Below are 12970 nucleotides of genomic sequence, written 5' to 3' on the forward strand. Positions count from 1 at the left end.
GAACTTTTACATTGAAATGAATACTGGTCAATGTGACAGAACAATTCTAAAAGGTTTAAGTCCATCATTTTGTCATTAGTGCATTACGTTCCTTTGAGGCAACAAATGTGCTCAACATCTAAAGAAGGGTGCATGTCTAACAACAAATCTGATGAACTTCACCTCAGTGAATGCTGTATATTCTGGGGAAAACAATCTTCATCTCAATTTCGAATGAAAAGTTGCCAAGTCATGTATTGAATGGTGTCCAGAACACATTCTCATTCAGTCGTACTCTGAGCCAACAAATTATAGTAACCGTGCGTACGTGTCAAGTCAATGTGCTTCACCAAATTAAAAATTAAGACTGACGGCAATTTCCCAAGGATCCATCTTTAGATGCGTGATTGGAAATGGCCATCTTTCATTGTTATCTTCAAATGACAGCTTGTCAGAAAAAATAAATTCCCAGAGACTTGATAGTCCTATGACAATCTTTAAATCAAGTATGCTTGTCAAACAATAATTTTGTCTTCAAGATGTATTTTGCGTTGGGGAGATGTTAATTATATAACGGTTTGCCCGTACCCAACGTATATTAATAAGCACTGTATGCTCAGTGCTTGTCCGAGAGTGCTTATTAATATACGTTGGGTACGGGCAAACCGTTATATAATTAACATCTCCCCAACGCAAAATACATCTTGAAAATAGTTCGCGGTACCCGCTGCTTCATTTGACTCGGACCGGCCAGCCGACCCCGGCAAGCTCGGTGGTCGAGTGGTTAAGACATCTGCACTGGTAAGCAGGAGGTCGTGGGTTCGAGTCCCACCCGAGTAAGCTTGCGAGGTTTTTTCGCAAGCTCTCGGACAAGCACTGAGCATACAGTGCTTATTAATATACGTTGGGTACGGGCAAACCGTTATATAATTAACATCTCCCCAACGCAAAAATACATCTTGAAAATAGTTCGCGGTACCCGCTGCTTCATTTGACTCGGACCGGCCAGCCGACCCCGGCAAGCTCGGTGGTCGAGTGGTTAAGACATCTGCACTGGTAAGCAGGAGGTCGTGGGTTCGAGTCCCACCCGAGTAAGCTTGCGAGGTTTTTTCGCAAGCTCTCGGACAAGCACTGAGCATACAGTGCTTATTGATATATACGTTGGGTACGGGCAAACCGTTATATAAATAATTTTGTCAGTTACATTTTGGATAACTGCAAATGATGAACTATACTTTTAAGATGACTTTGGCAAGTCAGCCATGTTTTGAAACACAATGTGGAGAGATTGTGTTGACATGATGCCCTGACTGCCACAAGTTTTTAACAAGTAACTAATCCTTCAAAGGTGGCTCCATAAAATTTTAATTCCTATTTTCCAATCCAATCCACTCTACATCTAGATGGTGTGAATCAGCTGAAGGACAAACACATGTCTCATTCCTGACCAAGTCACAGCAGGCCACCAAGCATTTGCCTGCACAAGACCTATCGATATAGAATAACATGACTAGATCGGCAGTGTGTGCATATGCTCCCATTCACTGTGTGCAATACTGTCCCTCTTGGACGCCCCAATATGAAAGGCAGAGTATAGAGTTAAACGTATCTTTCCTCAAGTACATGACCTAGCTCATCACGCAAGAAGTTACTGAAATAGCACGTAGTGTGCGTGGCACACACGGAAGGCTTGTGCCACTTTTTGGCCAGTTAAGCCCTCAACACTGCATTACAGGGAGGTCCTCTATTATACGGCAAATTAGTGCCGAGACATAGGGACTTTCTTCTGTCCCCACAACATTTTTAGTCCACAAAATATCAGTGATATGACGAGAGTACAGTCCCGAAACTATGGAGAAAGTACCAGTATGTCTGACATTGTCCATATGAGTTGATGTCCTCGAATGGCCAACAGTGTGCTTAATTCTGGGCCTACACTGTTGGGATACCAAACTCAATTACTGCTCCTGACGCTCATAAGCTAGTTACGATCTCGATTAATATTTTCCATTAAAATCTGCACATTTTTATGCTAACCTCTTTCCCAGGGTATTCCCTGATGACTTTGCGTAACTCCTGCTTATTGAATGCCATCTGGTACCCCATCTCCTCTTCCTTAACTCCCTGTGACACCAGTACCTGGATACCTTCAAAGAATTGCTGTAGCAAAGCAAGGGATCGGATTATTTGTTGAAAATACAGTCCGCGACAGAGCATTACTGTCCAAAATGTTGAATCCACCATTCTTTTCAGAATCTTATTCACTCACACAAAAAAAAATCTACATGGTGCCACTGCAAAACAATGTCTCATTGCTACATATTAAAACCTTCAAATCATAAATGGAACAAACAACTTAATGGTTACAGCAGTAACATTTTACAAAGGGCCTTCATTTAATTCTAGAGGGTTATTTATCATTTCCCATGGTTTACAGGAAAACCCTTGGCTGGAGGAAGGTCATGATGAATTGTCTTACGTTGAGTTTATCCATGGGTCGTCCTAGGGAGGCTCGTATGTATGCTTGCAGGTGGTCATTGTATTTCTGTTTTGCTTCCTTGCGTTCAGCCTCCAGACAAGTTATCTTCAACCTTGACAAAGTTCCTGGTGATACAGATGAACAAATAAATTGCTATAAATTCAAACTGGAAAGGCTGCACCATAACAGATAAGTTCTGCAAATTAAATTCCTCTCATCCTAAACAGAGGGAAGTATAAATCAAGCCATCTACACGTACAGTGTACATGCACGACACTGTAAGAAAGCTTGCTATTCATGTAAGATTTAAAGTGTGCACACATCTAATGACCACAATCTAAAACCTGGCTGATACTAACACCAGTTTAAAAAGCAATCACAAGGTCATTGTCCATCGTACAAGTGGTGCTCAATCCAATAAAATATTGATTTAATTTCTGACAAGGATTAGCTCATGGCAAATACCTGCAGCCAATCAAATACATGTATATGCTAACAATTCCCACACTAAATAAAAACTAAGACGGCTAAAAACACTCAAAGTGGAAGTACTCATCCACAAACTAGAGTCATAAGCAACACCATAAACCACATCATACAGAAAAATGAAAGATGTGACAGTACATGCAGCATCATTAAACTACCTCTCTAATGTGCCAAATAGGGAAGTCATTCAACTACACAAATTATTCTTGTATACATGTACACACACGTATTACTGCACATCTCCAATAGCCCATTCGTAAGATCTCTGGGATAAACGAACAAGGATCATGATGCAAGAAAAGAATGCATTCATAAACTTACCATGGATGTGATGAAAGTTTTCTGTAAAAAAAACAAGAATAAAATAAGATGTTATGTATGTTAAGGTAGATTTGTACAGTCATTAACCAGACAACTTTGAATAGCATTTCTTTATTGACTGAGTTAATACAACTATTGTAGCCCAAAATGTATTTGACAATGAAGTGCACATTGTTCAGTCTGGTAGTGGTTGAAATGACTGCACTGAGGACTTTCTGATTAGACTTCCTACAAACACGAATTTCACAAGCAATCTTCCATCTTCAAACATTGAAAACAAAAACTGTGAATTCTGTATAAAAATGAATACATGTACATGTATCTCTATGGCTGAGTATAAAGCAAGAGGTGAGATAAGAACTGAACAGGCTTAAGCTCAGTACCAAATATGACAACATCACTGGGTGTTTTCTGATGCTCTAAGGCAATTTTGTGGATGGCACTGAAATGCGCTTGGATCAGCTTTGAGTAGGCCTTGTCCAGGTCACCACGGCGATCTGACCCTTTAAAGACCGTCTCTGCTTGCTCAGCAAACCACTGCAACATGGTAAGAGATTAGAAAGAGGAATATCAGGTTCACATTGTTACGTCAAATGTGATTCAAATGACAAATACAAATTGTTGCTACATCATAAACTCTTGCTGTTGCATCATAAACTCTGCGCACATCCATACACTCAGCCGTGAAAGGATAAAAATGCTGCTGGTTGATGAACAGATCTCAAATCCTGTATGTATTATTCAGGGTAGCAAAGTACAAACTGCCACAGTGAAGCCATGAGATAGAACAGTGCGAGTTGAAAATACGATGAGGATAGTCTTAGTTGTTCCCTACTAACTATGGTCAATCAAAATCCCACCTTCACTTCAAAATACAATGGTTGAACCACACTATTATAAATTCACTATTTTGACTTAGCGGTGGCGTGGTACGGTGGGTAAAGGCGACATCCACCCCCAAACATTCAGTAATAGGTACCCTTTTTCATGATGCAACTGACATCATATAATTGTGTTGCCATAAAGAGCACTGCTTACTGTACCGTGCAGCTAGGCATGACAGAAAGTGGTGTCGAGCCCCATCCCCCAACTCCCAAGTGGGAGCTTGGGTGACAGGTGAAAGGACCCTACCCTTCGGTACCAATGCCAACTTGTCAAGTACCCCTTTTCACATCAATCCCTCCCCCCATGAAAGCAACCTTGCTAAGCCATTGATTAGGGTGGGACAAGGTACATATAGTTATAATAATATTAACTAATGACAATGCAGAGAGCAACAAGGGTCGTAAGCAATGCAATTGAAAGAAACTAGTGATGAGAATATTATTTTTTGTCATGTGCTGCAATTGGTCATGGTTTGAACAACATATTAAAGCGAACCAACTTGCATTGTTACATGCTCTTCGTAGGAACAGGCGATGGTGCACTTCCATACCTCAATGGTAACTAAATGGGAGCGTATACCATACTACTACCGGTACATGCTCTGTAGGTTCATGTAAATTTGGTGTGGGATGCACTAATTATGAACAACCAATCAATGTACAGCTTCTGTTTGTGCATCAGGCACCCAGATGAAACAATATGGCCGTTTCACAATAGTGCGCCACCAAGAGTTTGCAACGCGTTGGCCAATCACAATGCGCGAAATTTGTCGACCCAATGCGCGTTTGGAAAAGGTCGACAAATTTTGCATGTTATGATTGGCCAAAGAGTTGCAAACTCTTGGTGGCGCACTATTGTGAATCACCCGTATTTCCACTACCAACCAGTCTCTTCTTTGCTTGTCAGTGGTTGCTTCAAGTTGAATTATCAGTAGACAGACAAATTGTTGAGTTGCTGTTTGTGTTCAATAAACCTACTGGCTACATTCTACCGGTAAGTCACAAACCAGTCTAATTCAGTCCAAAAGTCCAATTCACCTCAAATTCCTTCACAAATGGCAGGATTCCACACTTGCTCTTTCTGGATATCTTAGTTTCTCTTATTGATGTTACAATGCCATCCTATCAGAAGAAAAAAGAAAGTCAATGTATAAGATCTTGATTGACTTCTGTATCAGCAAGAAGCAAACCTTGACACTATGTCCCTTTTTTAAAGTAGAACAAAACTCATTTTTAAACTCCTAAGATGTAAAAATGTAAATCAATGAACTTCCTTCTCTCTTTTCACAGCATGTCAACCACAACTACACATTTCCAGTCCACATTGCAAAGCCATTGCCACAGATTTTCAGCAAAAATATGTGCTTTTGGTTGATCAATCAATCAGGAGTATAGTTTTCCTAATGGAACAATGGAAATAAATTTTTCAAATATCTTAAAGCTCTATAAAAAGGCTTAACATTTTTAACAGATAGACATGACGGATCAATTGTTTTTTCTATACTAAAAACCACTATTCTGAAGGTGACAAGGGAAAACGTGCATGAGCCAGGTGACTTATCACAACAGTAACTGAGTCAATGGAGTTATACATGTACACACTGTGCCATAGGTAGGGCACAGGTACATGTACATGTAGGTAGGTTTCTTAATCAAATATTCAAGGCACTCATTTCACTCCGCCTTATAGATGCTAACAGTTGCCATGGTAACTAATTACACTAAATTCAGGAAATTCTTGGAGGAGAAATTTCACTGCCACAAATTCTCTTGGATACTCATTTTAAGCTCAGAAATCCAATTACTGAGTGTACACGTAAGACCTTGCTTAAATGTCAGACACAACCAGCACAATTTAGTTGAGAATTAACTTATACATACAGTGAAAGCATGACAAAGTGTGGGAACTCACAGTTTAATCATGCCAGAATCAAAGCCTGTGGATAGAGTTGCAAGGACTTTAAAATTAGAAGACCCAAATTTCCGTGTTGTGTAATTGAAAGCAGGACTGTATATATATGGGGGGTAAAGAGTGTACACAAGAGAACTGCATATTGATGACAGAAGACTTCAACCATTCAATCTTTGATGTGCCCATGATGCTAAATTCTCCAGGCTGCATCATTTACTCCACCAACACAGATATATGCCACTCCATTTAAAGAATATTTTCTCAAAGGTAAAAAATAAGTAGTCACATCAAGGCAATGGTGGAATGAGACTGATCTGGGCCAGAACATTGACAACTTGTGTCACAGTTTTTATGTCTCCAACCATGGAATCCATGCAACTGGCAGACATGTTTAACACAACAACTTCCAGTCCAGAAAATGTCTCCCTAACTCCATTTGCGATTGTCACAGCCACTCTCATAGCAACAGCTCTCATTCTAAACTTCCTACTGAATCCACTGACACTTTTCACCTTACGTCGAGCTACCAGCATTCAGCCTACAACCAAGATTTTCATGGCTTCTCTCACCATGTCTGATTTCTTGACTGGACTATTCTGGGTCATCAAACTACCAGAACTCCTCACAGGAAAATGGCCGCTTGGTGAATTTCTCTGTGCGGCCTATGGTGTAATAGTCTATACATTTATAGCACTAGTCTTTTTCTCTCTGCTACTTCAAACTGTGGATCGTTACATTGCAATTTATTGTCCACTACACTACCCAACTATGATGACAGTGTTCAGATCTAAGCTCATAGTTTGTGTCACATGGGTTATCACCATTGCTGGATACATTTTACTGTTTGGGATCTATGACCACAGCTCAGTGCAGCAGAGCAGTCCTCATTTGTGTCTTGCATCAACCAATGATCTCGGAGGATATATCTCCCTTCTGGTTATTGTGCTTGTGCTTATCACAATATCAGCTCTGTATGGCCATGTTTCCTTGACTGCTCATCGTCAAGCTCGACGCATTGCTGCTGAAAACCAAGCAGGCATTGTTCAAGGTGGGCCGAGGATTAGCATCCGATCAACCACCACCATCATCATCATTACAGGCTCAATCTTTATTGCTTGGATTCCTTCTGTTATTCGATTAGCCATACTAACTCCACAAACAGATTTTCCTATATATGATGCCTATTTAGCAGAGAACTTTACAGATGCTATACTGTTGACAAACAGTTGGTTGGATGTTGTAATTTATTACTTGAGAAACAAGGATCTCCGTAAAGCACTCAAAAGTTTACTTGTTGAATGGTTTCAGTATCTGCTCCCTTGATTTTTCAAACTCAGTTTTAAGTATTTGACTAAGAGACATAAATGTGACAAAGCCAGGGCAAATTGTAGAAAAGAGAGTAGTCAGATAAAACAAATTAATGCATAGCTGATGACTGGACCATCATGACCAAACTGGCTCATGTTTTGAGACTTTAGCTTCAGATGTTCCACATTCAAATAGCTTCACATGTATATATTTGTAGGTGTACCTGTAGATGCACATTTCAGATACAGCCTATTTCAAGATCTGAGAAGGAATGTTACATGTACATATCAATTGGCCCAAGCAATCACAGGTCAATCAATTAATCTGAAAGATATTCTTCTCAGTAAATAATTGTAAATTGCATGAAAAACAAACATGAAATAATTTATTGCACACTGATTGCTCAGCTTCTATTACACATGTAGATTACTTTAGCAGAGACAGGAAAAGAGTTTAAAATGTCCCTGAATGAAGAGCACAAAGTGCTTTATACTTGGTCTTGTAATTATGCATGAACTGAATAATTTATGTAAGCAACAAATTCAGGAACAAAATTTAATAGTATTAACAATGCCCTCCTTATCAATATAACCATAATACAATTACTGTTGCTCACGAACTACAAAATGTTCCCCCATCTGTATAACAACAAAGGAAAACAACAGAAATAAAAAAGAAGCATGAATTTCAAAACAGTAAGTACCAAAAATATTTCAGTGAGAACCAACTGTATTTCATTTACCAAATGTGTAACAGGATTGGCAGTTGTCTCAAGTGTGCTACATGTACATGTGTGCTTCCTTTAGCTCCTGACCTCTAGAAATAAATGTAGAACCCTCTCCTGGTCACCAACAGTCCCTTGGGATGCACAGTGATCTCACTGCCATTCCATATGTGTATAATATTCATGTACATGTATCTCTGTTAACACCGTCTTGGCGCTAAGGCTGCCTTACCTCCTCATTCAGAAGACAATAGAGGATGAATATGAAGACACCCTTGGTTAACATTACTGTATCATTTCAAAGGGTAGGGAATATGGGTGAACAGCAATCTAGTACACTTTGTGTAAACAGACACAACGGTTGATAAGAAAGCTCCTTCACTGATACAAATAATTGTACAATGCCGATTTCCTTGAGGTAAACATCCGATCCTGTTGACCTCGCACTTTTGCAAAAAAAAAAAAAAATCATAGATCAGTGGTGGATTTTATAGAAAGGGGTGCAAGGAGTGCATCCCCAAAACAGCAAGCACAGACAAAGAATTTTAAACTGGCTCCATTGCATTTACATTGTGACTAAGGGCTTTGCACTGCACACTCACATTTGATCCTCCAAGTTTGTGCTCCCCCTCCACTTTCTAAAAAACTTGGATCGTAAGGGGTTCTAATCATCAGAAAACTGATTAAAATCTTCAAAACATTCAAAAGGACCAACAAAATCTCATCTGCAGGGCTAAAAATAAATCGGTCCCTTTGAAAATGTAGCAATGGGTGGACAGTTAAAATTGAATCAAGTCCTCATTAATACGAGGGACAACTGATGGAAATGCTTTCCACTTTCCAGCAGTGAAAAGCAGGAATAAAAGACCAATAACACTGTGATGAGTGAATTATAGTCTATTCTACCATTCATGCCATTAATCATGTTTTTATGTCCATGAACTCCCTCCCTTCCCCTAAACGAGAACTCCATACACATCTTCAAGAGGTTTGTAAGATATTGTAACAGACTATGCATAGTTCTTTTTTTAAATAAATATCCTCCAAGGTTAATTCACTGATTTTACAAACTTTATCTGATGCCCTAAGTGTCCATCTTTGATGCAAAAGAAAGGCCGTACAGAACTCTGGCTGTAAAATATAGATCTTCATATAAAACACAAATTGCTGGTTCTTTATCCTGGGTGGCTAAAACGGGTCATGTGTGGTTCACTATATAGACTTGTCCATGAAGTTTGCATTGCGCCAAGACATCGCCACACACAAACTCCAGAGACTAGTGCCCAGTCAGGAACTAGTTTTGATTGGTTACAGTGCCCTAGTGAAAAGAACAGTAAACAGCAACTCAAAAACTGAATCCCCATGAGCTAAAAGTAATCTTTCAATAATTGATTTACTTGTTGAATTGTTTATTACCTGCATGGTGTCAAAGAGTTCAGTTACAAAATCCAGAGGAGTTTCTTTTCTTCTTTTATGTTTTAGACAGATGTGTGTTTAAAACACATATGGACTGACATACATTTGTAATTTGGTCACTTGTGACTGTCCATGAGCCCTTGTGCCTGCAAGTGACCAGAAAGGGTCATTTTGAAGTACATGATCGCATCTGACCCTCCAAGCATGGCCCACCCCCTTCTGAAAATCATGGATCAGCCCTCGCAAATGATATATATGAGCTCTATTCATGACAAAACTGATTAAAATCTTTGAAATATTCATCAGAACTAGTGAAACTTCAGTCTAGAGGGCTAAATAGAAATCGACCCCATTGAAAAGTAGCGATGGGTAGGGAGTTAAAATTTAATCAAGACTTCATTACAAGGGGCAACTGATGGAAATGCTTTCGTCTTTCAAGCAGTAAAGAGTAGAAAAAAGACCAAAATCTCTGTGATGAGTCCAGGCAAATTAATTCCAAACTGGGCAATACTCATAGAATGATTGACATGGTCTTTGATGAGTAAATATATCTCGGGCTTTCCATGCTCAGATGTCCACATTCCCATTAAGGTCAAATAATGAATAATGAGGGCTCATTTAAATACTTTTCAATCTATTCTGTGGTATTAGCTTACCTCAGGAAGGAGTAAGACAGGTTGGCAGGTCTGCAAGCGGTTTTCTCTTTGTGGTGGCATGTCTTGGCCAGGATTCTTGCCAAGATTTGTCACAGGCATACATTTACAATGAGGCGCAGAGTGAGACACACAAAAGATGGCCTGGAGTTAAATTCTGATCAGGTAATCTTTAACAACTTTCTGATGAACTTGGAGTGAAACTGAAGGGCGTGCATTTAAGACTACATATGACAAAAAAAAATACTCTACTGTTTCACAAGAACTCATGTGCACAGCTCTTTGAGTGTAATCTGTCCCTTACTACAACCCTTCTCCTCAGTTGAATACTGTTTTGTAAGAACACTAGTGACGAACCACGCTTTCTCCTACAAGTACATGGACACTAATCTGCCTTTACTGGATCTGTCAGTCATGGAACCTACACAACAGTTGGATGTGTTAAGCACAACAACTTCCAGTCCAGAAAATGTCTCCCTAACTCCATTTGCGATTGCCACTTCCACTCTCATAGTAACAGCTCTCATTCTGAACTTCCTACTGAATCCACTGATGCTTTTCACCTTACATCGAGTCACCAGCATTCAGCCTACAACCAAGATTTTCATGGCTTCTCTCACCCTTTCTGATCTCTTGACTGGACTATTCTGGGTCATCAAACTACCGGAACTCCTCACAGGAAAATGGCTGCTTGGTGAATTTCTGTGTGCAGCCTATGGTGTAATAGTCTATACAGTAATAGGACTAGTTTTTTTCTCTCTGCTACTTCAAACTGTGGATCGTTACATTGCAATTTATTGTCCACTACACTACCCAACTATGATGACAGTGTTTAGATCTAAGCTCATAGTTTGTGTCACATGGGTTATCACCATTGCTGGATGCATTTTACTTTTTGGGATTTATGACTACAGTTCAGTGCAGCAAAGCAGTCCTCATTTGTGTCTTGCATCAACCAATGATCTCGGAGGATATATCTCCCTTCTGGTTATCGTGCTTGTGTTTATCACAATATCAGCTCTGTATGGCCATATTTCCTTGATTGCTCATCGTCAAGCTCGACGCATTGCTGCTGAAAACCAAGCAGGCATTGTTCAAGGTGGGCCGAGGATTAGCATCCGATCAACCACCACCATCATCATCATTACAGGCTCAATCTTCATTGCCTGGATTCCTTCTTTGATTCGGTTAGCCATACTAACTCCACAAACAGATTTTCCTGTATATGATGCCTATTTAGCAGAGAACTTTACAGATGCTATACTGTTGATAAACAGTTGGTTGGATGTTGTTATTTATTACTTGAGAAATAACGACCTTCGGAAAGCACTCAAACGCCTTCTAGCTGATTGGTTTCGGTGTATGCTCCCTTGATTTTTCAAACTATGTGTGAAGGAATTCAATATTGGAAAAGGTCAAGTCATTCAATTTCCAATCTTCCAAGTGTTTCATATTCAGGTTTTAAAATTCCTAGTAGTGGTTCAATCCAGCATTCAAACAAAGAGTTGCGTGGCATTAAATTTGAATAAAATCTGATACACTGAGTTATCCAATTGCACACGAACATAACAATTTGAATTCCCCAGACTAAAGACACTGTGGCTATACTTCATGATTCGGGGCAAACTTTTCCATAGCGACCACCATTTCTGGAATGGACTGGTTCCTTTTTGCCATTCTTACCCATTGAAACAGTGTATTGGTGCAAGGCGTCTCTTACTAGGCAACAGTTTGCCCCGAATCACGAGGTAAAGCAACAGTGCATCTAAATGGTCACATGAAGTTAAAGAACTCACTGTCCCAGATTTTATTCAAATTTCACTCACAAAAGGCGTATTGTCAATGGGACCCCAAATGGAGGCAAAATTAAAACAAATGACCAAGGCGAATCTTAATATTTCTGCCTTTTGAGCTATTAATATAATACCCAGCGGAAAGAGAAAAAGTAAACGCATCTGCATAAAAAAATTGAACATATGCAGGAGGGGGAGGGGCTGGCATGCTGATATTCCCTCGTCTGGATCTACTCCCCTCAGCCCTGCTTCAGAAATGACCTCAGTGCACTTGGCCCTCACCACCTCATGCTACATTTTGGAAAATCTCTTCACATTCGTCTCACCTTATAACCAGAATCCCCCCCTTTTTAATTTCTACATCCAGAATTCAAGGTTAGATCCCAACTGAATCATAAAAGTGAGATGTTATTTTATGTAGGCATGGGACAAGCTGTAAGAATGGTAACTCCTACTAAAGCAATATGCCAAAAACTTAGTCATTTTGATTTTGGCCCAGTTCTCAGAGAAAATACAGTACATTTAAATTACATAACGTGAAACTACAATGGTAAGATTTATTGTGGTGTCCCCACAAATCCCTGACAGTTTTACCATTACATGCTGCAGTAACTCATTCTATGATTGTCCAGCCATGTATGCAGATCATCAGATGTTAATTATCATTTTTAAGGCGCTTTGTGGCCATCTCATCCACCAGTCAGACTGAGTTTCAGCCTTAGAACTGTAAAGCCTTTTACTACAAAATACAAAAACCTACTGGTACACACTGATGAAAACTGAGGTAGGGTGACTTTGTCTTTAAAAAAATCATCCCTTCTGAATTCAAGAAATGTTTTCCTTGAAGGCAGTTATTTTTCATGTTGCCTAATAAAGGCATGCAACTTGGACTTGGAGTTTTCATTTTTTTTTTAATCTGGCAACCATCAGAAGCAATTTGCAAAGCATATATATGCTGGTTTAAATAGAAAATCACCTCTTACTAGTATGAAGAATTACTTAACACAAGATGAAG

At 39.5% G+C, this 12970-nt stretch overlaps 2 protein-coding genes across 4 annotated transcripts in view; one reads left to right on the forward strand and one right to left on the reverse strand.

Moving 5' to 3' along the window:
* The window catches only part of exoc1 (exocyst complex component 1), a 65374-nt gene that overhangs the window by 9161 nt on the left and 43243 nt on the right, over positions 1-12970 (reverse strand). For all 3 annotated transcript variants that reach the window (XM_022223775.2, XM_022223772.2, XM_022223773.2), the window contains 5 exons: positions 5188-5271; positions 3649-3802; positions 3266-3286; positions 2459-2583; positions 2017-2139 (listed from right to left, as the gene is read on the reverse strand). In XM_022223775.2, coding sequence (XP_022079467.1) covers positions 2017-2139; positions 2459-2583; positions 3266-3286; positions 3649-3802; positions 5188-5271 — 507 coding nt within the window. The remainder of the gene's footprint in view (positions 1-2016; positions 2140-2458; positions 2584-3265; positions 3287-3648; positions 3803-5187; positions 5272-12970) is intronic.
* LOC147799913 (beta-1 adrenergic receptor-like) lies at positions 10577-11753 on the forward strand. The gene has a single exon (XM_087133783.1). It carries the CDS (start codon positions 10577-10579, stop codon positions 11534-11536), a length of 960 nt encoding a protein of 319 aa, XP_086989909.1. The 3' UTR covers positions 11537-11753.

Source organism: Acanthaster planci, linkage group LG02 (genome assembly GCF_054643075.1).
Source record: "Acanthaster planci isolate LZ-2023a linkage group LG02, COTS_SCS, whole genome shotgun sequence".
Taxonomy (NCBI): domain Eukaryota; kingdom Metazoa; phylum Echinodermata; class Asteroidea; order Valvatida; family Acanthasteridae; genus Acanthaster; species Acanthaster planci.